Below are 25,770 nucleotides of genomic sequence, written 5' to 3'. Positions count from 1 at the left end.
CAGAGATGTGTGAAGCGGCTGATCATGAAGTCCCCCGTCGAGGCTGTTTTATAAAAGTACTAGCAAGGGTCAGGCCTGAGGAGACGGGAAGGAGGCAGGCAGTCCTGGGAGCCACACGCCATGAGCTCACCCAGTGGGGGCTGCGAGTGCGTGAAAATGGAGGTGGGGAACACGCATGTGCACACACACCCCACATGGTGGTGAATGGTGCCTGGAACAGGCTGACACGGCAGCCACGGCCAGGCTGAGAGCTCTCTGGAAGGCACACACGGAGGGGTGGGGCCCCAGGGGAGGCCGGGGCTGGGGTCCACCTTGGGCCCCCAGGGGAGACTGGCCGCGCGCTGGGGTCCACCTTGGGCCCCCAGGGGAGACTGGCCGTGCTCACACAGTGATGCCCTCGCTGACCAGGAGGCCACCCCGAGGGTGCTCCAGGTGCCCTGCAGCCAAATAGAGGCTCATTCAGGAGAGAGAAGCATCATTACAGGAGACTCTCAGGAACCGCCCCCCCCCGCCCGCCGCGCCAGCATCCCCTCTCCCCCCATCCATCCCTCTCTCCTCTCTCACCCCACCTGAGATGCTGGGGAAAGAGGCCAGGACTCAAAATCAGGGGAGCCCAGCACAGGGGGCGGGGGACCCGCGGTCTGGTGCTGGGAGGAGAGAGGAGGGGGTCTGGGTCCAGGCCCAGGGGGAGGGGGGAGGGGAGGTGGGGGATGGGCTCTCTCCCCCTGTGAGTGTGGTGTGCTCTCCTAATTGATTTTGGGTCTGTGTCACTAGGGTACTTAGGACCATCTTAGAAACCACTTAAGCAATTTAAAATAATCAAAGTACTCAGAAGGCACTTAACATTTCCTCACACTTCAGGCTTCCCATAAACCCCTTCCAGCTGCGACCAAGGGCCTTCCCCCCGCCCCCAGCCCCCGCAGTCAAGAGCAGCCCCTGCAGGGAAGGCAGGTGCCTGGTCTGCCCCAGCCCCACACCCAGGTGGGCAGCACAGCCACCCCCCGCAGGCACGCCGGGCTCCCCCGCCCACCTCTCACTCTCACCACCAGGTCTCTGGACACAGATCCCTCTGCCTGGAATGCCCTCCCCTGACCACCAGCACGCCCCCAACCTAGCTAACTGTCTCCTGGCTGGTGCGTCTCAGCTCGTTGTCCTCCTATAGGAAGCCTTCCCTGATCCCCCCCGGCAGGTCAAGGGGCCCCTCTCACCCACCTTCAGGGCACCTAGCCTGCCCCCATTAGAGCACTCATGTCTGTCATTGAATCACTGCCCATTTAATGCCCAAGCTCAGGGTTCTCTGCCCAGACTTCGTGTTTGTAGAGCATGGCACAGTCTGCAGAAAGCAGGGGGCCCGGATGTTTGTTGGGCAAAACAAGGAATCCAAGCATGACGTCACAGGGGGCGTCAGAGGGGACACTTCTCTGGAGAAGCCAGAGCCCAGCCGGGCTGCAGCCACCCTGGACACACCACAAGCTACACCCTAGGGGGAAGGGCCAGCCTGACTGATTCCTCACCATCACCGCCATCCCCGTTTTATACACGAGGGTACCCCAGCTCAGAGAGACCCAGCACCTGGCCCAAAGTCGCACAGTGAGAACACGGCAGACCCAGGAGGGGCAGCTCTAAATGCAGGTCCAGGAAGCCGCCAAGGACTGATAAAATAAGACTCCACCGCCTGAGTGTCTCCTTACAGGGCTGGCTCAGGCCCAGGCACCCCGGCAACACCTGTGTTAACAAGGCCCTGGGGATCCCAGAGGTGAGGCAGGCTTGGAAACCAGTGTCCTGGCACAGAATGTGGGGGGGCAATGTGGCAGCCTTGGGAAGAGTAAAAGCGGCATATTGCCCATGAGTCTGTAATTCCGCTCCTGGGTGAGACCCACGAGAAACTCCGAGAGCACAAGGAGACACTGGCAAAGAGAGTCACACAGAGAGGCCATCAGGAACTTGCCTAGGTGGCCACACGGAACAGACAGCGGGCACTGTCAGAGCAGAGAGCTATGCGGCGAAGAACAAAGCAAACCTCAGAGGGACCTCCCTGGTGGCCTGGTGGTTAAGAATCTGTCTTCCAACGCAGGGGACGCAGGTTCGATCCCTGGTCAGAGAACTAAGATCCTACATGTCATGGGGCAACTGGGCCTGCGTGCCCTAGAGCCCTTGAACCACAACTAGAGAGTCCGTGTGCCTCAACAAAAGAGCCTGCGTGATTCAACTGAGACCCAACACGGCCAAAGAAATAAACATTTTTAAAAACAGGCAAACTGTGGAGCAGTGTGACATTACTCGCCCCTAGAACACACACAGTATGATCCTGTATCCATCATCCTACCACATGCAAAACAGAGCCAAGCACCGTTTATGGAGAGATACATACATATATGCGGGCTTCCCTGGTAGCTCAACTGGGCAAGAATCCGCCTGCAATGCAGGAGACCACGGTCAGTTCCTGGGGTGGGAAGATCCGCTGGAGAAGGGTTAGGCTACCCACTCCAGCATTCTTAGGCTGCCCTGGTGGCTCAGATGGTAAGGAATCCGCCCACAATGTGGAAGACCTGGGTTCAATCCCTGGGTTGGGGAGATCCCCTGGGGAAGGGAAAGGCCACCCACTCCAGTGTTCTTGCCTGCAGAATCCCCATGGACAAAGGAGCCTGGTGGGCCACAGTCCACGGGTCGCAAAGAGCCGGACACGGCTGAGCGACCAAGCACGCAGACATATATATATTTATTTTTTCAAGCGTGCAGGAACCAAAGGAATGACAAGCAGCTCAGCCGGGAGAGGGCGGGGGCTACCTCTGAGGGGAAGGAAGAGGAGTGGGAGGAGGCGTAAGCGGGGACCTCGGATTATATTTGCAATGTTTTCTTTCTTAAAAGGAAAAGTTTTGACACAATTAGAGTAAAATATCAATATTTGACCAAGCCAGGGGCAGTTCATTATCTTATTCTCTATAATTTCCCGTATGCTTGAAAGAGTACATTATTAAAATATATGATGCCTGGTGAGAGAGGGAAATCCCTTCTTGTCAGACCCACATGAAGGGTGCCATTCATCTTTAATGAAATAAATGGGGCTCTTTGTGCGAGCTGGGGGCACCCCACTTCCCTGCACCCCACTTTCCGCTGGTCTCCTCTCTGAACTGAGCTAACCCCGAAAGCCACATCCCTCAGAGCCCCACCACCCAGGCCTAAACCTCAAATCTCCCACCTTGAATTCACTCCTAAGGGTTAAGCATCGCCGTCTTCCTGCCCCTCTGAGGGGGGGCCACCCTGGATACTCTGGCAGCTTCCAGGACCTGACCCCCGTGGGGGGACGCTGCTCAGCCCAGGGGTTTGGGGGGGTACCGCAGGCACCCCTACTGCCCAGCAGTCCTGGCACAGGCCAGGGGGACCGAGGACGAGGCCGCCTCTCTTGACTGCGCAGCCCTGACAGGGGGCATGGAGGGCCGACGGGGCCTCCCCGCTCTGCCCCGGGCAGGGGTGGGGTTCACAGGGCTCCGGCCCTCCAGACAGCTCAGCTGTGATGGCTTACATCTCCCTGGGTCCTGGCCCTGCGGCCCCATCACTGCCCTGGCGCTGGGACGGCGCTGAGCAGAGCACCCTGGGGCCCTTCTTGGCACTGCAGGGAGAAGGCGAGGCCCAGGGAGGAGGGAGGTGGGAGGGGAAAGAAGGAAGCAGGGAGGGGGAGAGGGGAGGAGGGGAAGAGGGAAGGGAAGGAGGGGGAGGGGCAGGGAGAGCCACCAGCCTCACCTCACGCATGTGCACAGGGCGCCCCCCACCATGGCTCCGGTCCCTCCAGCACCTCTGGGTACAAGGCCCGGTGCTGGCCGCTCTGCTGCTGCTGCTGCTGCTGAGTCGCTTCAGTCGTGTCCGACTCTGTGCGACCCCATAGACGGCAGCCCACCAGGCTCCCCCATCCCTGGGATTCTCCAGGCAAGAACACTGGAGTGGGTTGCCATTTCCTTCTCCAAGGCATGAAAGTGAAAAGTGAAAGTGAAGTCGCTCAGTTGTGTCCGACTCTGACCGGCGCAGCCTACCAGGCTCCTCTGTCCGTGGGATTTTCCAGGCAAGAGTACTGGAGTGGGTTGCCATTGCCTTCTCCTGCTGGCCGCTCTACAGCCTTCCAGCTCATCGCAGAGACGGGAAACTAGGCTCGGAGAGGTTATGTGCCCTGCCAAAGGTCACCGAGCAGTCTGTGGCCAAACCGGGATATTCCCCTTCAGAAGCAGGCCCACACGCGTATGCCTGGCCTGGTCTCCCCTGGGAAGGACGCAGAGGCAGCCCTAGTCACCCGCAGGCCGGCAAAGTGGAGCCCTGACCGTGGCCAGGCCTACTTCCAAGGAACTTTCTGGAGCTCTGTCGGGGGCGCCCTGCGTCAGGGGAGGGGAGCCTGCGTGTGTCGGGCATGAGGTGGGTGGGCGTCCAGGGTGGGCGCAAGGCTGAGGGGCGCGTGGCCAGGAGCAGGTGGGCTTGGCAGCCGCTTCCAGCTCCTGCCTGAACCACATGCCCAGAAGGAGGCCACCCCAGGTCACCTGATGAGAGAGCCGGAGAGAGTCCAGAAGGGACCTGGAGGGAGAGGAGGAGGACATGGACGAAAACAGAACAGACACAGTGAGGCAGAGAGCCACACACAGGGGCAGAAAGAGGGCTCAGACCAAGGGCGTCCCTGCTCCCTCCCCCAGCAACCGAAGGCCATGCCTGCATCTCCTCATCCCACCCAGCCCAGCGCCTCCGAGCCAGGGGCAAGCGTAAAGGTCAATGGGAATATAAAGTAGAATGTGCCTTCTTTTCATTTTCTCAGTCATAAAAATGCTAGTTTAATAAATTGGGGGGGAACTGAAAAGCACACAGCTCACTCCAGGATGGGCAGGGGGCTGTGTGGTGGATTCAACCCCTCAGCCCCAAGAGCCCCGCCCCTGCCCCGGGCAGGGCCAGTTCCCCAACACCTGGTCCCAAGGCTGGCAGGCTCCCTGATTTGTCTGTCTGTCTTCAGGCCAGGCACTGGGGATGAGGGGATGACCAGGAGAGAACCACCCTAATCCTGCCCTCGCCATGCTGGTGAACTTCAGGGAAACCCCCAGTGTACCCCAGGATTTCAGCCCTTGGGGGCCAGGAAAGCCTTTGGATGTTGAGTCAGGACTTGGAGGAGTCCGACTTTGCCCATCAGACCTCAAGAAGGGCATTCGAGGAGGAGGGCCTGGTCAAGGTATAGTCACGGAAGTAGGCTTTGGAAAGCCTGGCCCAGGATCCAGGAAGGCCCAGGGTGGCAGCCTGGACCCTGGAGAGTGAGCTGAGTGCTCCTGCATGGAAGGCTCCAGGTAAAGGACCAGGTCGGAGCCCACTTAATCACAGGCCCTTGGCTCACAGAGAGGGCAGCCAACCACCTAAGGTCACACAGTGAGTCAGCAGCAGAGCCAGGCCCAGGACGCAGGCCCCTGAGGTGTGGAAGGCTTCTGGTAAGGGGACCCTCAGCCCTCCCCCGAGGGAGCTGACGACACCCTACCATCCCCCTCACCTAACAGTGTGAGAGTCGGGAGGCCCCCAGGGCCGTCTCACAGGGAGAGCTGGGTACGCTCACCAGTCATTTCTCAGACAAAAGCTAGTGACCTGCCCCTCCACCCCACAGAGCCCTGAACCTGCTCAGCCCACACATCCCCCAGAGGCCCCTTGGATGCTGACAGCAGAAGAGAACAAAACTATTGGCCCTACTGCGTGCCCACCATGCTTTCAGCTGCCCGTTCTTATCACTCAACACCTGCACCCTGAAAGGTACTGACTCTGCCCAGTTTACAGATGGATGGTGAGGTCCAGAGAGGCTGAGTGATCCGGGGGCCAGGATCTGAGGGGCCCACTGTGTGGCTGCCTCTAAGGCCATTGCTGTGGGCTGGCCCTCATGACCAGGGACTCAGCTAGTATCCAGAGTCTCCATGCCAGGTCCCGCCCTGGGCACTTTCTGTGTACTCCTCACGTAACCCTCACGAGGCCCTATGAGGTGGAGGCAACACGGGGCTCCACCTTATAGACGAGGAAACTGAGGCACAAAGAGGCGCCTCTCACATAATGAATGGCAGGGCGGGAGTGTGAACCCGGCCACCTGGCCCAGGGCACAGGCTTTAACCACTGACTGCTACTTCCCCTGAGGGTCCCCACCTGCCTCCCTCTAGTCTCCAGCTCTGTCCTCAAGCCAGCAAGGGGTGGGTGAGGAGAGCGGGGAAATGCAGGGGGAGGAGTTGGAAGAGGTACCAGGCACTTGGCAGCGAATGGCAGCAAGGGAGAGCCGAGGGGAAGCACATGCCTCCCACAGGGAGGGCTCTGTCCTTACCTCTGCTCCCCATCGCCTCTTCGGCTTCACAGGGACTGGTCAGGAAGCACCTTCCTGTCTTACAGGTGAGGGAACTGGACTCCTGAGAGAACCAGTGACTCACCAAGGCCACCAAAGTCCTGGTGCCCCCCTCCCACAATACCCTTCGTAGACAGAAGGAACCGGACATGGGTTTTAGAGCCCCCTTGGTCCTCCCCTCCCTGCCCCCCAGCTCACCGGGTCCTCCTGCTTGAGCTCCTGAGTCAACAAAGCAGTCTTGCCCCAGGGCCCTTGCACTTGCTGTTCTCTGTACCACTCTCTCTCCAGATAGCCATAGGACAACCCTCTTCACTCAAGTTTATGCACAAATGTTCCCTCTTCAAAAAGTCCACCTCCTCATGTCCACACTGCTATATTTAAAACGGATAACCAACAAGGGCCTACTGTATCGCACATGGAACTCTGCTTAATGATATGTGGCAGCTTGGATGGGAGGGAGGGTTTGGGGAGAATGGCTGAATCCCTTTGCTGTTCATCTGAAACTATCACAACATTGTTAATCAGCTATACCCCAATACAAAGTAAAAAGTTTAAAGAAAAAAAAAAAGTTCACCTCCAGCCACCCTTTCTCAATGGGCACTCCGCCCACCACGGCTCTCCAGCCACTTCCTGGCTTTGTCCTGCAGGGAACTGCTCCCCTCTGACAATCACACATCGACGCGTTTCACCTGTTCACTGCCTGCCTTCCCTTCAACCACGGAAACCCTCAAGGGCCAGGCCCCTATCTGCTTTGTTTCCTGGTGGATAAAGTTGCTAAGCGTGGCGGTTCTCCACCTGGGTTGCACCTGAGTATCAGCCCAGGCCTCATCTCATAGCATTTAAACCTGAATTCGTGCAATGAGGCTTGGATACCCCGGGTATTTTACACCCCCCAGCTGATGCCAACGTGCAGCCAGATGGAGACCACTGTGCCAGCGGAGCGAGGCCCGGAGGAGACGCTCAGTACAGATTCAGTGAGTGCATCAATGAGCGGATGAGGGAGTGAATGGATTTTTACATACATATTATTATTTATTTATTTAGCCACGCCAGGTCCTAGCTGCAGCACTCAGGATCTTCACTCTTCGTTGTAGCAGGCAGGATCTTTTTTTTTTTTTTTCAGCTGCGGCATGAGGAATCTTTAGTTGTGGCATATAGATGGGATCTAGCTCCCTGCCCAGGGATCAAACCCGGGCCCCCTGCCTTGGGAGCAAGGAGTCTTAGACACCGGACCACGAGGGAAGTCCGCAGTGAATGGATTCTCCCACATGGGTCAACCAAGGTCCAGATCAGGGACAGGGAGCCAGAAACCAGTAGTCAAGCTTGAGTTTCCCCAGGTTCAGCCCCTCCACAGCGTCACTCGCCTCCTCCAGCACATCTCCAGCAAGTCGACCCGGACGCCCTGAAAAGCCTCCGCTCACTCCTTCCTATCCCTCATAATGAGCCTGTTTGCCAGTCCAGCGGTCAGGGCTGAAGCCGTCCCGCTTCTACCCCCAAATTTCCCATATTCAGACAGGTCTTGCAACCTGAGGGTGCACCGGGGAGGAAGTGGGCTCTAGAGGGCTGCAGGGTGAGCAGGAGCGCTCCCTGGAGAAGCCAGACGGCACAGAACACCAGACACAGAGGCGGGCTCAGAGGTCTGTCCAGCGGCCTGCCAAGCCTCCCTACAGGTTTGCAGCTGCAGACCGGGCCCCAGGGCTCCTCAGCAGCTGGAGGCCCAGGAGTCCAGTGCTCCCAGGTGACTATGATGAGCCGCCAGGCTTGAGAGCTACCGGGGCAATGCACCCTATACCGCAGCGCCCCACCCACAGGGAGTGGGAGCGCAGAGAGAACTGGAGCCCGGGCATCAGCGCCGCCTCCCCGCCCTCCCCCATCGGGGCTGTGTTTTCCCTCTCCTCACCTAGCTCCCCCGCTCGGTTCAGGCCTGGGTCTGACCCTGGCTCTTGAGGCCCCCTCCCAAGAATCCCACCACAAAGGGACACCTAGGATTTGGGGGAAGGAGAGTCTGTAACAGAAGGAGGGCTGGTCCTCCCCCCAGGGGAACAGCCCCTGACGTCACCCTCAGCAAGTGACCCTCAGGTCACTTCCCACGCCTCCTCTGCCTTCACCCCTCAGTGTCATCCAGCCTGCTCTGGTAACACCAGCACGGCCTAAGCACCTGCTAAAGGCTTTGCCTACATTATCCCTGCTGCCAGATGAGGACCTGCACACTCCTTTACAGATGCAGAAACTGAGGCTCAGCAAGGGCTGCACAGGGAGCATGGGGCCAGGTCTCACCAAGCCTACGTGATGGCCAAGAGGAAGGAGAGCAGAGTAGTAGCAAGGTAGACGTGGTAACAAGCGGCACAAAGATGCAGCCGCCGGGGCTCCTCCCCGAGCACCCCACTGACTAGCCGGCGACCTCGGGGAAGCCGCTTAGCTTCTCTGTGCCTCACTCCTGCATCTGTAAAACAAGGATAAACACCACACGCCTATCCTGGGTAGGTGCTGTGAGGACTGGGGCAGACCCTGACGCAGGAAGTGTGCTGTGTGAATGCTGGGATTACTGTATCCCAACAACCTCTTCAGGAGAACCTCTCATTCACTCCTCACACATTTGCGAAGCGAGATTTCTTGGGACAAATCTCTAATAACAGCCAACAGCAGGACATGGAGGTACGTTTTAACAGGGAACAAAACCTTAAGCGAAAGGCATTCCATAGAGGAGCTGGAGGTATTTGGAGGGTGGAGAAGCCCCTGATGCTGGAAAAGACTGAAGGCAGGAGGAGAAGGGGACGACAGAGGATGGGATGGTTGGATGGCATCACCAACTCAATGGACATGAGTTTGAGCAGGCTCCGGGAGACGGTGAAGGACAGGGAGGCCTGGCGCGCTGCAGTCCATGGAGTTGCAGAGCTGGACGTGATCTAGTGACTGAACAATAACAACGAAACCCAACCAGGTGTCCTGTGCAGTGTCCCCGGCTGCTCAGGTTAAAGAATCTGCCTGCAGCGCAGGAGACGCGGGTTCGATTCCTAGGTCAAAAAGATCCCCTGGAGAAGGAAATGGCAACCCATTCCAGTATTCTTGCTTGGAGAATCCCATGGACAGAGGAGCCTGGTGCGCTACAGTCCATAGGGTCGCGAAGAGTCTAACATGACTTAGTACCTAAACAACAACAGACACATCTAGGTGGCCCAGGGCTCACCACAGTGCTGGGCTCTGGGAGGCAACGGTGGGCAGTGACTGGAGCCCACAGCAAGGCGAGCGCAGCCACACTCACCCCCACAGCCAGAGGCTCACGCAGGCTCTGCAGACCAGGCCACCCTGCTGTCATTGCAGAGTCTGGGGAGACCTGGATGTGCCCTACTCTCCATGAGTCCACCCAGCTGAGATTCCCCGAGGGCCCCCATGGGCCTGGCCTCCACTGGGGTCCTGTAGGTGCTGCTTACAGGCCAGCAGGGCTCCGTTGACGGCGTCTGTCTCATCTACTCAGTTCCGAGGGCGTAGCTCAAGAGCAGTCCTAGACAGTGTGTACATGAACAGGATGGCTGTGCGTCCATAAAACTTAAAGGACACTGAAATTTGAATTTCACATAATTTTCCTGTGTCATGACTTGTTGCTTTTATTTTCTTTCCAACCATCTGAAACACGGAAACCGTTCTCAGCTCATGGGTCGTACAGAAACAGGCAGCAGGCCAGAGGAGAAGCCAAGAGAAACAGGGAAACAAAGAAACACGGACGTGACTACAAACTGTGGTGAGGGTCGTGAAGGGGAAGATGTGAAAATAAGACAGAATAACTGGGGGGTGGAGGGTGTTCCTCTGAAGACAGTCCATTTAAACTTTAGGTTGAATAAGAAGGATCAGCATCAGAGTAGGAGGAGGCCATTACAATGTCCCGCTGTAGAGGGGAAAGCAGGTGCAAAGGCCCTGTGATGGGAAAACAGCCAGTGTTTTCAAGCAACATAAAGCAGTGGGACGGGTGCAGAGTGCACCCAGGAGAGGCTGAAAGATGCGGTCAGGGCACCAGGTATCTCAGGGTCTCTCAGACTGGCCAGCAGTGTGGAGGCTTGCATTTTAATCAAAGAGCAACACAAAGCCAAGGAAAAGTTTCAGTGGGGGTGAGCTTGTTGGATTTGACCTTGAGGAAGATCATTCTGGCCACTGAGCAAAGGTTTGGCTGTGGAAAGACCTGTTTGGAAGCAGGGAGAGAAGAGAGAGGTTTCAGCAGGGCCCAGGTGAGAGAGCATCCGTGGCGGGGAGTCCCCAGGACACGTTCAAAAGGAGAGCCCACAGGCTGTGTGACAGCAAACAGAGGGAGGTCAAAACGCCATCAAGGTTTCTGCCTGGGCCCTAGAAAGATGAAGCTGTCTTCACAGCAGACAGGCAGGCCGCGGGAGACGGGGTGGACCCTCTCCAAAGTTACTCCTGCTTGTGCAACGCAACATCGGTATCAGCTGAGCCATGTCTCCCCTTGGCTGGCCGGGTCAGCCAAGCACCCGGCAGGCAGCTTTCTCTAACACACTGTCCTATTGTGTCTCAGTCGTGTCTGACCCTCTCGTGACCCCATGCACGTAGCCCACCAGGCTCCTCGGTCCATGGGATTTTCCAGGCAAGAATACTGGAGTGGGTTGCCATTTCCTCCTCCAAGGGATCTTCCCAACTCAGGGGTTGAACCCACGTCTTCTGCGTCAGCGAGCGGATTCTTTACCACTGCACCACCTGGGACGCCCAAGCACCCCAAACCCTCACAGAGCTTCCATCCCCAGGAAGGACAAGCCCTCGCGGTTCAGGCTGGCATGGCACACAGAGGACCAACGTCTTGCATCCATGATCCTGGCCTGGCCTCTCCTAGGAAGCGGGGCACCTGCCCCCGCCTGCTGGCAGGCATCCCCTCCACCCTCTCTCCTGCCGGCCCCTTCCTGCCCTCCCTTCCCTAGTGCTCAGGCCCCGCTGTGGCAACAGCAGAAAACCCTCATTATGGGCGAGTTATGCTGGCCGCTCAGGCTCCACACTGCACGGGGCCTGGCAGATGGTGGGGCCCCTTCAGGATCAGCCTCAAAGGTCACCGTCTGTCCCTGCCCACCCAGTCCAGCCTCTTCCACGTCGACGGAGTTCCTCATGCTGACTTAAAGTCCGGCTGCAAGCTGTGCAGTGACATTTCCTGTGGGCTGACTGTGTGCCAGGCACCAACCAGGCAAGTCTTTTCTGGACATCAACCCTTAACTCCTACACCTGGCTGAGGAGACCACTATCACCCTCATTTCACAAAGGAGGAAACTGAAGCACAAATAGGCTAAACGATTTGCCAAGATGGCAAAAGTTGTCTGGCCCCAGTGTCCAAATTCTTTTTTTTTAATTTATTTACTTATTCGGCTATGCTGGGTCTTAGCTGCAGCACTGGGGATCTAGTGCCACAGCCAGGGGTCAAACCTGGGCTCCCACGTGAGGGGTGCAGAGTCTTAGCCACTGGACCACTGGGGAAGTCCCTCCAGGGTCCAATTTCTTAATCACCATGCTAGCTCATATTCCCATCTTCAAGCCTCAGTTGTTTTTTCCTCCATTTCAAAAATGAGGAACTCAATGCAATTATTTCTGGATCCTTCTGAGCTCTTATAGGGTCAAGGATTTGAAAACTGCTTTCTTCCAGGGCACTTTCTATGTTCTTTCTCCTCCCAGAAATATTGCTTTCAGGAAGAGATCGGATTGGCTCATTCATACTATGGTGTAAATGACTGATACAGAGATTGGATGTGGTGGACATGGTGAGGTGACTCTGGTGGCACAGAGGTTCAAACCCAGACCTGACTGCTTTCAGAACCTGTCCCCACAACATGCCACACAAGCCACTTTCTCTGGGTTAGGCTCTCCTCCAAAATGTACTCCTTACCTCCATCAATATTTCCTGTCCTAGGAGAATGGAGCCAAAATGAAGATGAAAGTGGGGTTGGGAATAGAAGGGTAAAGGATACAAGCTGTCAGACCTACAGCTCCCCAAAGTCAGAGCTTCTGATCCCGAATGAAGGCCTAGGTTCGAGGCCCACGTCCAGCCCTGTGGCTCTGCAGAGGCAGTCTGGGACCCGGCCCCCAGCCCTGGCCTGTCATTCAATCAGGGCTCAGTGTCCACTGCTGTGGGATGCAAGCTGCCCCTTCAAGCTCTGGCAGGTGTGAGTTTTGTTCATACCCTGGCCCTGATGGAACCCTATGAGCATTCTCCCAGCCAGAAATCACCCTCTCTGAGCTGTGCACCAGAAATCTACCTTGTGGAGGAAGGAGAGAGCTGTAAGCACAGCCTCTGGGGGAGTTCCCAGCAGGCCCCACTAATGGCCTTGGTGGAGTGGGCTGGGCACGGCGGTGCCCTCTGAAAGAGACCCCTGGCCCGGCAGCTTCCCCAGGCCCAAGAGGCCCCCCTCACCCTCTCCTGCTCGAGGCTCTGCTCCTGACCTCCCTCCCCAAAGTTCAATCTTTTTGCCTCTGTAAACGGCTTTTCAGTTTCTCGCCCAGCCTCTCATTTCTATCAGTTTAATTATTGAGGAGCCCTCTTGTCGCCAGCCTGGAACATTAACGCTGTTAAAAGGGACCCAGGGACTTGGGACCACAGCCAGCTGTCTCTTTCTGGCTCTCTCCCCATCCCCCCCCACCATTCCCCCACTTTCCTTTCCCAAGAGCCCCTCTGTTCCCCCCTTCATTCCCCCAAGCCTCTCCCTCCCAGTCCTGTCTCAGTCTCTGAGCCTGGGGGTCTCCTGACTCCCACTCCCTGTGATCTCAGGAGGTGCAGACAAAACAGAGGCCATGGCCACACTCACGTGTGACCGGATGGTCTGGGGAAAAGGAATACCCAGGGTCCCCCAGCAGGTGAGGCCCTTTGGCCCCAGGCGTCCTCACCAGAGACCTTTCCATCCTAGGGGGGATCAGCTCAGAAGTCGCAGCCCACTCCTGCAGGGACCTCCCAGAACCTGCTTCAAGGCCTGATGCTGACGGCAGCCCTTCTTAGACTCTTTCTCCAGTGACGCCCCTCAGCTCCTTTGATCTCTCCCACCTCCCTATAAAGTGGGTACTGGCTCTCCTCTGGGAGACAGTGGGGAGGGACCCTCACCGATGTCCTAGCTCTAAGGGCCTGATCGAGTTGTTTTAACATTTTTACAAAACGCTTTTTAACATTTATTTGTATCTGTTTTATTTCATTTGGTTGTGCCAGGTTTGGGTTGTGGCACATGGAACCTTCCATCGTCTTTGCAGCATGCAGAATCTTTAGTTTTAACTTGCAAACTCTTAGTTGTAGCATATGGGATCTAGTTCCCTGGCCAGGGATGGAACTGGGGCCTCCTGCATAGGGAGGTCAGAGTCTTAGCCACTGAACCACCAGGGAAGTCCTTATAAAACACATTCTAAAACACCCAGAGTCACCGCAGCAGCCCCACCTGTGGCCTGGCCTTCTCATAGGCTGGGGGGCTGTGCCCACTCAGATAGGCAGGCCTCTGCTCCATGACACCTGCTGGCCCAGGTCACCGCCCCTCCCAGCCCCCGGGCAGGCAGGCTGAAACGATGACTCAGCTGGCCCAAACCTCAGTAGGCCCAGGGCTGGGACCACTGAGCCCTGCTCCCTCTCCCCTCTGGGTCTGTCCTCCTCACTACAAAATCGGGCAGAGGGGCTGGACCAGGTTCCCAGTCCCCACCCCACCAAAGAATGACCAAAGGCAACACTGCTCCCCAGGGGTTGTTCAAACTGTCCACTGCCAAGGCAAAAGTTTCCTTCAAGACTCCTTCTGCATCGTGATTTTGCATCCTTCATGATGCATTTGTTTTTAAAATTAAAATAGTGTTTTCATCCAGATCATTAAGCAAAACCAGCACTCCAGGAAGAAGGCCTCAAGTCAAGGGCTGCACAGCACCCATGGCCCAGACCAGCCTGTGGCAAAGTTCCAACCCTTCTCCGCTAGACAGGATAGCCAACATGGGACACACACCACTGACCCCACTTCTACCCCAGCCTCCCCAGAAATGCCCCCAAGTACTACTGCATCATGGGACTGGGCAAATGGGTTCCAGAAAAGGCCCAGGAGAGAGGGCTCCGGCCTCAGCACTTCCCACCCTGCATGAGGCCAAGAAGGCTCTCTGTCCACTCCCTAACTCTGGGGACTTTGAGGAGACAAGGAGCCAACTCCAGAGGCCAAGAATCTAACATGAGGGTGAAGGAGGGACATAGAGGCTCCCTTTGCGCCTCCCTTCCTCCCCCCTCATCCTGTTCTCTTTCCCTCTCTTTCCCTCTCTCTCTGTCTCTGTCTCTGTCTCTCTCTGTCTCTCTCTGTCTCTCTCTCTCTCTCTCACACACACACACACACACACAGCAAATGAGGAGGCTCCCAGAGAGGAGCGGGCATATAATTATTGGTAAAATGCTTGTAATGTTTTTCTCTCTACCCGGTAGCTTTCAGTTGTTTTAGCAGCTTAGCGAAGCACTTGGCTCCAATTGAATTGCAAATCAGCAGCTCCTGCCCCTGGAAGAGAGGAAGGGGGGCGGCAGAGAGGGGGCAGGGAGGGACTCCGGAAGGGAGAAAGGTGTGCAAGGAAGAGGGGCAGAAGGAAAGGAATGAGCCGGGGAAGCTCCGCTGGGGACCCAGGGCACCAGAGATGGGACCACCCGTTCCTCCAGGCCTTTCTCGTCGGCAGCTCCAGTCACTGTGGGCTGAGAGCTAATGCCTCCTGCAAAAAACCAGGACACATTTTCTAACTATAATCCTGAGGTGGAGCGGGAGGGCCACACGGGGCTTTCTCAACTACCCAGAGGAAAAAAAACAGATCTTTCTTGGGAATTGCAATTATTGGAAAACAATGTCAAAACAAAAGTCTTGCTTTTTCTCCCTGGCAATCTCCAACATTCACACTTCCAGTCTATGTCTATCTTTTAACCTGTGTACCTTTCTACCTACCTATATTTCTGTCCATCCATCTGTCTGAGGCTTTTTTTATATCTCTGTCCGCCTGTCTCCTCCTCCCTCCTGTTGTTCAGCAGCACTTCCTTTCCCTCCTGGTTCAGAATTCCCCGCAGAGGAGCAGAGTTGATCAAAAGGCTGCCTGCAGCAGGTGCTGTTTCAGCACCACGGTCAGCTCCACTGAGCTGGGACCTTCTCTCAGACCACAGGCAAGTCAGCCCCAGATTCTCACACACCAATGTGGGTATTGGGGAGCAACACACTCTCTCCCTGGGATTCAGGAGGAGAAGAGGAGAAAGGAGCTGGGCAGGCACTAACCTTGAAGAGGCGAAGGATGTTGGCCACCATGATGGAGACGGAACTCCCGGAAGCACCAATGACGCCCACCACGCGCTCAGGTTTGGTGATGATGGGCGGGCCACCACTGCCACAGCGGACCTCCGTGCCGTCCTTCTCGATGAGCGCCTGCACAAAGGTCAGCGACTGCTCCAGGGCATGGGTGTCCCTGGAGCAGGTGTCCAGAATGCGGGCGCCCAGCGTGATGTTGGGCAGCAGGTCTGGGTCATTGTTGATGCGGTCCAGAGCAAACAGCATGGCCTCCAGCCGGTGGATGCCCTTCTCCTTCTTGAGTTCTCCACAGGCCTTGCCCTCCGAGCCCCGGCCGTGCACTGGGAACAGGCCTCCCAGAGTGATGTCCCCGTCTATGCGGATGGAATTCATGTGAGGGTGGCCTTTGGGCTTCCCCAGGGAGGAGGGCACCCAGGGCCCGGAAAGGCTGAGGAGCAGGCAAAGGGGCAGCTGGGCCCACCACCAGCCCCAGCCCCTCTTCCCAGGCATCTCGGAAATCCCTAGAGACCCATGAATGGCAGGCCTCGCTCCTAGCCTTGGCGGGCCCCAGGCCCCACGGCCTGGACGAGCATGGGCACAGCAGCCCCCACTGGTCTCTCCAGGGCAGCTTCAGCAGCAGGGTGGCTGAGGGCGGCCAACGGGCAGAGCCGTGCTGGTGTACCTCGGCCCCCGGCGATGCTCAGTTGTGGGACAGGCTGCACTCGGACAGCAGGGAGTAGCTGGGGTGCAGCAAAGCTCTGGTCTTGGTCCCCACGTCCTGCAGGCCTCTTCTCAGTGGATGACCGTGAAAGGTGGAGAGTGCTCCTAGCTGGGCAGATCTTGGCATCAGGGAGAAAACAGCTCCAGAGCTCTCCTCTTACCAACCTGAGAAAGAGAGAGAGAATCAGAGAAGCCGGAGAAGACATTAGCTATTCACATCTTTCATCAGGAGCCTGGGAGCAGGAGATGCTGGAGGTTGTGGTCAAAGACACCACAGACCTCCTGAACTTGGCTTCCTCTCCACTGCCGCTCGACTTTGGTGCAGATGAGAGAACTTAAGGCAGAAACTGGGTCATGTCTGAAGGTTCCTGGTGCCCACTGCCGCCAGACCAGAGGCCTCAGAGAACATACCCCCAGGGGACCCCCGGAGACCTAGGAAGAAGAGGGGACTCCTCTCAACAGGCACCCACAGGAAGGAGCAAGCACGCAAAAACCAGCCCCACTGGACACAACCCATTTCAGAGATGGGAACACTGAGGCCCGAAGCAGAACACTTGGCCCAAGTTACACAGGGGGCGAACAGCAGAACACTGCCTGAAACCCAATGCCCAGCCCCCAGTTCTGGAACCAGACACACAGGCTCCTTGAGGACTCGGAGATGAGGAAAGAAAGCAGGGCCTCAGAAGAAGTCAGGCTGAGAGCCGCTCAGTCTGAAGGCCAAGAGAAGCTGGGGCTGGTGGAGCTGGAGAGGGTGGACCCTCCATTTCCGCCCCAGGCGCCCCGCTATCCCGCCAGAGGGTCAACGCAGCGGAGGCTCTTTTTCTCTTGCTGGGCCCCCTGCCCACCCCAGGGGTCTTTATACCTCTCCATTTCTCTTCGCCACTTCCTCCCTCTAAGAGCAGGCTCAGGTTCTGGCCTGAGCTAGTGCACATTATTACGATGACCGTCATTATTATTGTTGTTGTGATTAAATATTTATCTGCGAGGGGAGAGGAGAGAACACCAGCTCTTCCTCATTCTCACTGCTAATCTGGGCTAATTTCCCCAGGGCTTCCTTCCCGGGGCCCAGCCTTCCCTCGGTGCCAGCAACTTCCCTCCCCTCGACTTGGGAGGCCTGGGGAGAAAGGCTGAAAGCTGAGTCAGGGCGGGGTCCGGGGTGGGGGGCAACCTCAAGGCCCCCTTCCCTGTGCATCCGTCAAATGAAGACCAGCAGCCGCTCGCCTGATCTGTACCTCGGTCTCCCCAACCGTGTGAAAGAGCCTGTGTTTGGGATGGGAGGCTTCTCTGGAGACCTGGTCCCTCCATGAAGACCAAGTGGGGGTTCAGAGCCACCATCCCCACCGGAGGCTTCCAGGGCTCTGGAAAGGGCAGGGAAGCATGGGAGACCGCCCCCCAGGATCCAGCCTTGGCTCCTGGGCTTCTCCAGCAAGCGCCTTCTGGACGCTCACCTCACATCTTGCCCCTCATCCAAATGCTGCTCCCTCCATTAACTCCTCAGAGGCCAAGAGGAGGGCTCGTAATTCTCCTCAGCAGCCTTCTGCAGGTGAAGCAGTCTCCCAGAGGGACCAGGTGACTCCCCACTCAAGGCGGGTGAGGGCTCAGATCCAGCACCTGTCACACCGAGAGCGCCTGGGGAGGCCGGCAGGAAGCCAGGACCCAGTGACCTAGGGCTGGGGGTCAGCGCTCTGGGGAGGGCTGAAGATCTGTCAAAATACAGGCGAGGGGCAGCTACACCTGTGTGGACCCCTCAAGAGCACTCACACCTCCGTGAGAGTTATCTGAGGCCTCTCCCAGGTAGCTCTGGGGAGTGAGGGGTGCTGTGGGGTGCTGGCTGCCAAGGCCGGTTCTAGGCAATTCCAACAAGAAAGAGCAGGAGTCCCGGACCACCCTGCAGTTCCACTGCTGCCCTGCTGGAGGCCACGCTTGTCCCCCAGGGAGTCCTCAGTTTCAACATCTGTAAAATGGATGGGCTGGAGTAAGATGCAGTCCGGAGGCCATCCTGGCCCTGCGGGGGCATTTCAGTCATCACCATGAAGGGAGGGAGTCACCTACTAGCCTGCATCCGGTCAGGGACGTGGGCAGGACAGTCCACGATGAAACACGGCCTTGTCCGAGTGCCAACAGTGCCCCTCGGAGAAATAACAGCGAAGGACGACACAGCACGGAGCGCCAGGCGCCGGACCAGCACTCTGCCCGCACTGTCGCAGGCAACACTTCCCTATGAGCCAGGTGGGATTTTTAGCCCCATTGCACAGATGATGAAGCTGAGGTACCAAGCCTCACATGGTGAGACAGCCCAGGAACAGAGCTGGCATAGCACCCCACCCCTGACCGCCCCGCCATGCTGGCCTGCCAGAGGGTCTCTCAGGCCCTGCCCAGCTCTGGCATCCTGGGAGTCAGAGGTGGTTCTTTTTCATTTCAATAGAGGGATTTGGGTCATAGGGACAGGCAGCGAGCCCGGTTCAGGCTGCAAGCCCCAGTGCACAGCAGCTCCTGCCGGCTGGGCCTGCTCAGGCTTCCAGACCCTTCATGAGGGATCAGCACTCTTCTTGAAGCCCAAGCACCTCCGGGCTGAGCAGAGCCCAAACATAAGCAAATAGACACACACACACACACACACAGAGGCAGGAGAAAGGAGGCATATGTGGAAAGGAGGCCTCATTGAGGAGAAAGGCAAGTACTTGCGGGATGAGAATTGAGGCCCCAGGCCAGTCAGAAACCCCAGGCCGCCCTCCACCGACTGGGTCCCCGGCCGCCTGCAGCAGGCCCTCTGCAGCCCTCGGTCCCACCAGGCCTGCCTTTTCTGAGCTCCTCCCAAACCCGGGCAAACCACCACCTCTGTCAGCCTCCCCTCCTTCCTTTGATCCTGCATAACAGGCACCAGGGAAAAGTAAAAATACCTGTGAGTGAAAGGAGCCAGCAGAACAGAAGCTGGGGGAGGGCAGGGAGGGGTGGGGAGCCAGGCTGATCTGCCCTCCCCGCCAGGGCTGGGCGCTTCCCTCTGCAGGGGAGAGGGGAGCCCTCAGACCACCCCACCACCAGGTCCAAAACAGACAGAAAAGCTCAACTCTGGGGCAGCTGGAAGGGTCCCTCCTTAGGTGCCCAGGTGAAATCCCCAGGATGGCGGCAGGTGTGCCCGCCCGCCCCCAGGTGAGGCTCCTCTGGGTGCTCAGTCTCGCTCCTCCTCCCCACTCCCCAGACGCTGGGGCACTTCCTTCTGTGGCACCAGCCAGATTCTGCAGGAAGGGAGGAGGGCCACAGGGTAAAGCAATAGTTCACTGGCCGGTGGGCATTTTCCAGAACATTCTCTTCAGTGAAAAGTGTGGGAGGTGGAGTGCTCGGCAGATGGTTGCAGTCTACCCCACTCCAGCCCAGCCACCCCACAACCCGAGGGTCTCTCTGACGTCTGAGGAACTGGCCACCCCCACCTCTTCCAGGCCTCAGCAAGCGGGACTCCAGGCTTTTCTCCTGCCTAACCTCAGTCTTTCGTCTCCAGCCAGGGCCTGGGCCAGAAAGAACCACAAACCACAAACCAACAACCAGAAAAGCTGCTGCAATTTACTAAACTCCAATTTAGTTTTCACCGAGCTGCTTTTGCTTCTCCGGAAGCAAAAGAAACAGACTTCTTTCAAACATGAAATAAAGGACAGCGGCACAGGGAAGGACCCTGCACTTAGCTCCCAGGGGTGGGGAGCATCTTCTTCCCTCCCCGCTCCTCCCAGACGACGTGCTCAGGCTTCCGGCTCCTCTGCAGGCCAGCAGACCAGCCCCTGTTGTTGAGCGGGTAGAGAGCCAGGCCCAAAGAGGGTCCCGCAGGCTCCCCTGGGCCCCCAGCGCCCCCACCCCACCTTCCTGAGCCTCCGGACCTGCGGCAGCCCCTCCCTCTCCGCTTGCCCCCGTTCCCTCCAGCATCTGCCTGGGCTGGATTCACTTTGACCTCTGCAGTGCCTGGCCCAACCCAGGTGCTTGGAGAACTTGGGGACTGTGAATGGATACATGAGATTGGGATTGAACCCCCTGAGCTGTTTAGATGCCTTGTGGCCCACATCTTATGTTTCCACGGAAGGAGGGGCTGGGGCTCCACTCCTCACAGGGAACCATGAGAGAGAACCTGAGGCCTCCCCCTCCTTCCTCCACCACCTGCCGCCCCACCTCCACGGGAGTGGCCCAAATCACTGCAGGCCACTTCTGAGGCCCCCCTATCTCCTGTCCCCCTGGGGAGCTGCAATGGCTGGGCAGAGGTGAGGTTTGCTAGACAGTCTCCTCTCAAATGGGCAAGGCCTAGACCCTGGGAGCAGGTCATCAGAAGTCGGTTCCACCCCAGCAGCAGCAGCAACAAACCTCCACCTGTTTGAGTCCCTGGGAGAGGGGATGCTCTGCTAGCTTCCTCAAACCCCAGCAGCGCAACCCTCTCCCCACCTGGACCACATCTGGGGGGACCATGTCATCCTCACCTTGATGTCTCTGCACCCCAGCCTGCACCATGCCTGGTGTCCCCCACCCGGGTGTGGGGACGTGAACGGATGATCCCTGGGCCCTTCCCACCCTCCTCTCCCAGGTAATCTATTTCTAGATGAATAGAAAGGGCAGCCCTGCTCGCAGGCACTCGCCCAGCCTGAGCCATGTTCTAAGAGCAAGAAGGAGGCCACAGTGGGGGCGGGGGCCCTTTTCCTCCACGGTTAATGCCGTAAAGCCTCTCTCAGAATGTGGTTATCTGGCACTGATGAGCCTGGGAGCATGTCTGGGGCCACATGAACAGCATCACCTTCATTTCTGCATCCCCAGGCCCTGGCTCAAGGCTCAGAACACAGGCAATTCTCCATCAACAACTAAAGGCAGGTCCCTGCCCCGAGCCAGCGTAGCACCACCCTCACCAGTGGGGACCCAGGGCTGGGGGTGGGGGTCGGCAGCAGCATTCCAGGTCCACAGAGTGGAACTCAGACCTTGCACTGAATTCTTGCAACTCGCTTATATGATCAGGCGTGAAACATAATCCCTGACCCTTCAGTTATGCAACGTGCCATCCGAGTGTGTACCGAGTGTGTACTGAGCTCCTACTGTGTGCTAGACTCTGCTCTTGGCACTGGGGAAATGCTGGGAGTGAAAACAGATACTGACACCTGCCCTGTGAAGCCCACATCCGGTGGTGATGCAGGGGAGACAACAGATACATCTACACACAGATGGGGATCAAGGGCTTATGAAGAGACACGAGGCAGGCGAGAAGAAAGGAAATGGCGGGGCGGGGGCTTTGTGAAGGAAACGACAGTCAGGGAAGGCTTCTCAGAGGAGGTGGCATTCAAGCAGAGACTAAAAACAGGAAGGGCATGCATCATGTATCTGAGAGAAAAGCATCCCAGGTAGAGTACAGCAAGTGCAAAGGCCCTGCGGTGAGCATACAATTAGCAGTCATTGTTCAAGGAACAGCAAGGAGGTCAGGATGACTGGACGGCAGTAGGAATGCAGAGAAGCAGGAAAGGAGGTCGGGGGGCTCCAAGCACCAAACCAAGCAAGGCCTGGTGGGCCATGGTATGGATGCAGAAAGCAGGGCCCACTTTGAGCACAGCAGGCAGGGACTCCGGACAAGAGAAACCAGAGGCTCCACGCCAGCCACCTGCTCAGGCCTCAGCAGTTCGCATCAGTTGGAAGGCTAAGCAAGCATATCTCATTGGCATTGGGGCCCACCAGTTCAGCCCAGAAAATGCCCAGCCTTTTTTAAAAAATATTTTTGGCCATGCTGCACAGCATGTGGGATCTTAGTTTCCTGACCAGGAATCAAACCTGCACCTCCTGCTTTAAAAATGCAGAGCCTTAACCACTGGACCACCAGGGAAAGCCCCAGAAAATGGCCAGCCTTGACCGTCCCCCTCTCCCAGGGCAGAGGGGCTAGCCACCAGCTCCTGCTTGCTCGGTGTCTTCTGCTGCAGCAGACCCCACGTCCAAGCAAACCCTCAGACCTCTCCTTCCCACCTCAACCCACCCCACCTCCTCTTGCCAGGACCACCCAGCTTTCTAGCCCAGTGCCCAAAGGGGCAAGTATCTTTGTTTGCAGCTGTTGCTATTGAGGGCTTCCCGCTAATGCTGTTTCTTCTCTCTCCTCCTCCTTCCAGTCCCCGCTCCCAAACCCCGGGGCACTGCGCTGGGAAGCTAGCGCCCACGAGCTGGCGAGTCCATGTCCAACTCCTCCTGCCTCGCATAGCCACAAGCAGAACCACGGTTGTGGGGGAGACTCCCCACCCTAAGCCACCCTGAGGTCGAGCATGAAGAAGAGGACGTGACATCTGAGCAGTGATCACCCACCAGAAACTTCAAAATCCAGGTCAAGTCCCCAGCCTTTACTTCTATATCCAAATCTAAAAATAACCCTGTAGTGATGTGGTGTGTTTACTAGAAGTCACGGCCCAGCCAGGACGCGGGTCCACGGGCTAGTTTCTGTCCCCCAGAGGGACACGGTGGTGGCTGAGTGGGTTGAGGGTGGGGGGTGGGGCAGGACCCAAACCTCCTGATCCCCTCGGGGGTGACCCAGCCTCAGACGAGCAGCCAGCTGAGTTCTCTGGGGGTGTTGTCAGAGCCCCCAGGTGGCTGGGGCTTTCTCCAGGAGAAGAGGGAGGCTCAGAGGACACCGCAGCCTGCCCATCAGCCAGGCTTGGCCCAGAATGGCCCAACTGGCATCATAGGCTGGCATTTCCCAATTACCACAGATAATATCTGCCTTAATTGAATGGGGTCCAGATAATGTCATTATGCACCACATTCCCCAATTTATTTAATATACTTGTGTACACATATATTTATGCCTCGCTGCTGCCGGAGATTGCTCAATGGTGAGGCTGATAATAAAACATTTCGACGGGAGTCATCAGCTTTAATTTAAGGGGTTATTTTCACTATCCTTGTGGAGCTCGGTTTTTCCCAAGGAGCCAACAGAAACTCGGACAGGCCTGCGGGCTGGAGGCTGGTGGGGGGCGGGCTGCATCCTTCCCTGAGCAAGTCCCTAAGTTCCTAAGCCTCCCTTTCAGGAGCCAGGCAGGAAAAGAGAAGGGTGAGCACGAGGCAGAAGCCCGGAGCCTGACTCCAGGCCTGGTGGGGAGAAGGAAGTGCATTGGGAAGGCAGAGCTGCAGCCTGGGGTTGGGCAGAGGACGGAGGGAAGCCAGAAGCTGCACAGCAAGGAAAGAACCAGAGCGCCCAGGAGCCAAGGCAGTCTACACGCCGGCAAGGGCCAAAGGCAGTGAGATCCCGAAATTAATTTTTGATGGTCCCCTGCTAACTAGGGCAGAGTGGACCGAGACACAAGCCCTCCCTGCTCTTTCCAGGAGCCAGCACCAGGCTGGGGGTTGGGGCGGGGGCAGTGGCAGGAGGCACCGGAAGCTGGTGCCCTCCGCTCGGGCCGCTGCCCACCAGGGGAAGCCCCCCCCAGCCTCCTCCCTCAGGTCAGCCTGGGCTGTCAGCAGCTCCGCCAGCCCCAGCGAGCCGGGCCAGTACCCGGATGCCAGCACCCCCACGCCTCCTCCGGGTGGCACAGGCAGCCGCACTCTGCAGGAGTGAGATAACCTTCCAGCCGGCGGCCGGCGGGCCCAGCTGCCCAGGCTCTCAGCGGGGCCTGCCCACTGGAAAATGGGGTACTAGGCTGAGCAGAGGAGGACAGCCGGGGTGGGCAGATGTCTTGGGGCGGGTGGTAATTAGGGGCTGCTGGCTCCACGCTGATCTGGGGGAGAGGATATGTCTAGGGGCTGTAATTATAAAGCTCAGAAGCCTTTATAAAGGCTGGTCCTGGTCCCACCATCTCGTGCCAGCTGTCCCCCTGCAGCGGGGCGGGTTTGGGTGTGTCCGAGCAGGCAGGAAGCTGGGCAGAGGACCCCTCAGGAAGCAGGTGGGGGCTGCCCCCTGACCCTCCCGGCCAGAACACTGCTCTCTCACAGGCTTGCTTGCCAAGGCTCCCTCACCGACCTCAGCCGCCTGCCTGCCACTGTGCCAGGCGCTCCCTCCTGCAGGCACCCAGCCTCAGAGAGGAGGAAGCCACACAGAGGAAGGCGAGGGGTGGAGGCAGGTGGAAGGAGAGGCCAACAGGCTAGCGCAACCCCCAGCATGCGCCCTCCTCCCCCTCGGCCAGCTCAGGCCCTGTTCTATGGGATGTACTGCATGCCCCCCACCAAATATCCCATTCACCGCTCTCCTAGAAATCCACCACCAGTGGCACACTCCACTGGGTTAAGCACTGCCTTCCTCCTCCCCGACTCTCGAAACCAAATGCCCCTGGGAGGGGAGTCCTATAAGTGACTCAGACCTCAGAAGAGAACTTTTTGATGTTTTTGTCCCTGACAGGGGTGAAGATGTCGACAGCTAGGGGGAGATTGAGGGCTAGAATGGCAGAAGTTGGGGGGAGATGAAGACCGCGGTCACCAAATTCACAGGTGTGTGGGCAGAGGCTCAGAGGCACCATCACCAAAGGTTCCACCCACCCCAAGGACAGGACTGTAGGTGCTGGGAAGGCCCTCCGGGAAGTGGTCCTCCGGGGGCCGCAGGGAGAGGCAAGGACTCTGATCCCTACCCCCCACTGTAGCCTCCTTGCCACTAGCCCCAGGGCCTGCCCAGGAGAGGAAATCAGCCCCCTGCCCTGACCGGTGGGTGACCACACCCAGGGGCCTCCAGACTGTTCTGTGGGACTTCTCTGCAACATCAGGAGAGGCCCTAAAAAAGCTCCTGCAAATCCTCACCTTCTCATGGAAGTTCTCCCACCACCTCAGGCTCTGAGCCTTCAAAGAGCAGAGGCGCCCATCCAGTGCACGAGGCCCAGGACCCGGAGTGGAGCCAGGGAGCAAGTGGGGACCAGGGAGTCTCCTGGGGAAGGGGAGGTGGGGACTAGAACATTCTTCACTTCCACCATGAGCTGGCCCAGCGAAGGGAGGCTGTGGGGACGGGGTGCCCCGTATGGAGACTCTTACAGAGCTGCCCCACCACCACCCCCCCACCGGCAGCCCGCAGCCTCCACCCTCACCCCAGAACGGAGTGGGGAGGAATATGAGGATCTCACACACACGATCCTCCCTCCACCAACATCGGGCTTTCTGCCAGACTGATAGAGGAGCAGACAGACTCACCAAGGCTCCAAGAGACACGTGGCTCGGGGCACCCCATTAGGCGAGCCGGGCGCAGTCCCGCAGAGCAGCTCTCTCCCGCACCAGGGCGAGGAGGGTGAGCAGAGCGGGGGTTGGGGGGGACGGGGGAGGAGGGAAGAAACAAGGACCCTCCTCCAACCAGGGCCGAAAGTCTGAAGGCGGGGGTGTCGCTCGCGGCCCGGGGGAGGGGCGCTCCCAGGTTCGGCCTCAGGACTCCCTGCGCAGCCACTGCCGCCCCATTTCAGCACAAACAGCCTCAGACCGCCCCGGTGCGGGGGCGCCTCGCGCAGTCGGGCCTCCACCTCCAGCCCCGCCCCCGCGCGGGGAGGGGACGCCTCCAGCTCCAGGGCGACCGGGAAG

At 58.1% G+C, this 25,770-nt stretch overlaps 1 protein-coding gene across 5 annotated transcripts in view; it reads right to left on the bottom strand.

Moving 5' to 3' along the window:
• The window catches only part of GRM4 (glutamate metabotropic receptor 4), a 115,168-nt gene that overhangs the window by 86,965 nt on the left and 2,433 nt on the right, over positions 1-25,770 (bottom strand). For 4 of the 5 annotated variants that reach the window (XM_018039142.1, XM_018039144.1, XM_018039145.1 and 1 more), the window contains exon 2: positions 15,565-16,458. In XM_018039142.1, coding sequence (XP_017894631.1) covers positions 15,565-16,083 — 519 coding nt within the window. In that variant the 5' untranslated portion in view covers positions 16,084-16,458. Of the gene's footprint in view, positions 1-15,564; positions 16,459-25,392; positions 25,664-25,770 lie in introns of those variants that run through there. The other variant, XM_018039143.1, reaches the window with a different exon arrangement.

Source organism: Capra hircus, chromosome 23 (genome assembly GCF_001704415.2).
Source record: "Capra hircus breed San Clemente chromosome 23, ASM170441v1, whole genome shotgun sequence".
NCBI lineage: Eukaryota > Metazoa > Chordata > Mammalia > Artiodactyla > Bovidae > Capra > Capra hircus.
Note: the sequence above shows the minus strand (reverse complement) of the source record. Positions and strands in the feature narration are given on the sequence as shown.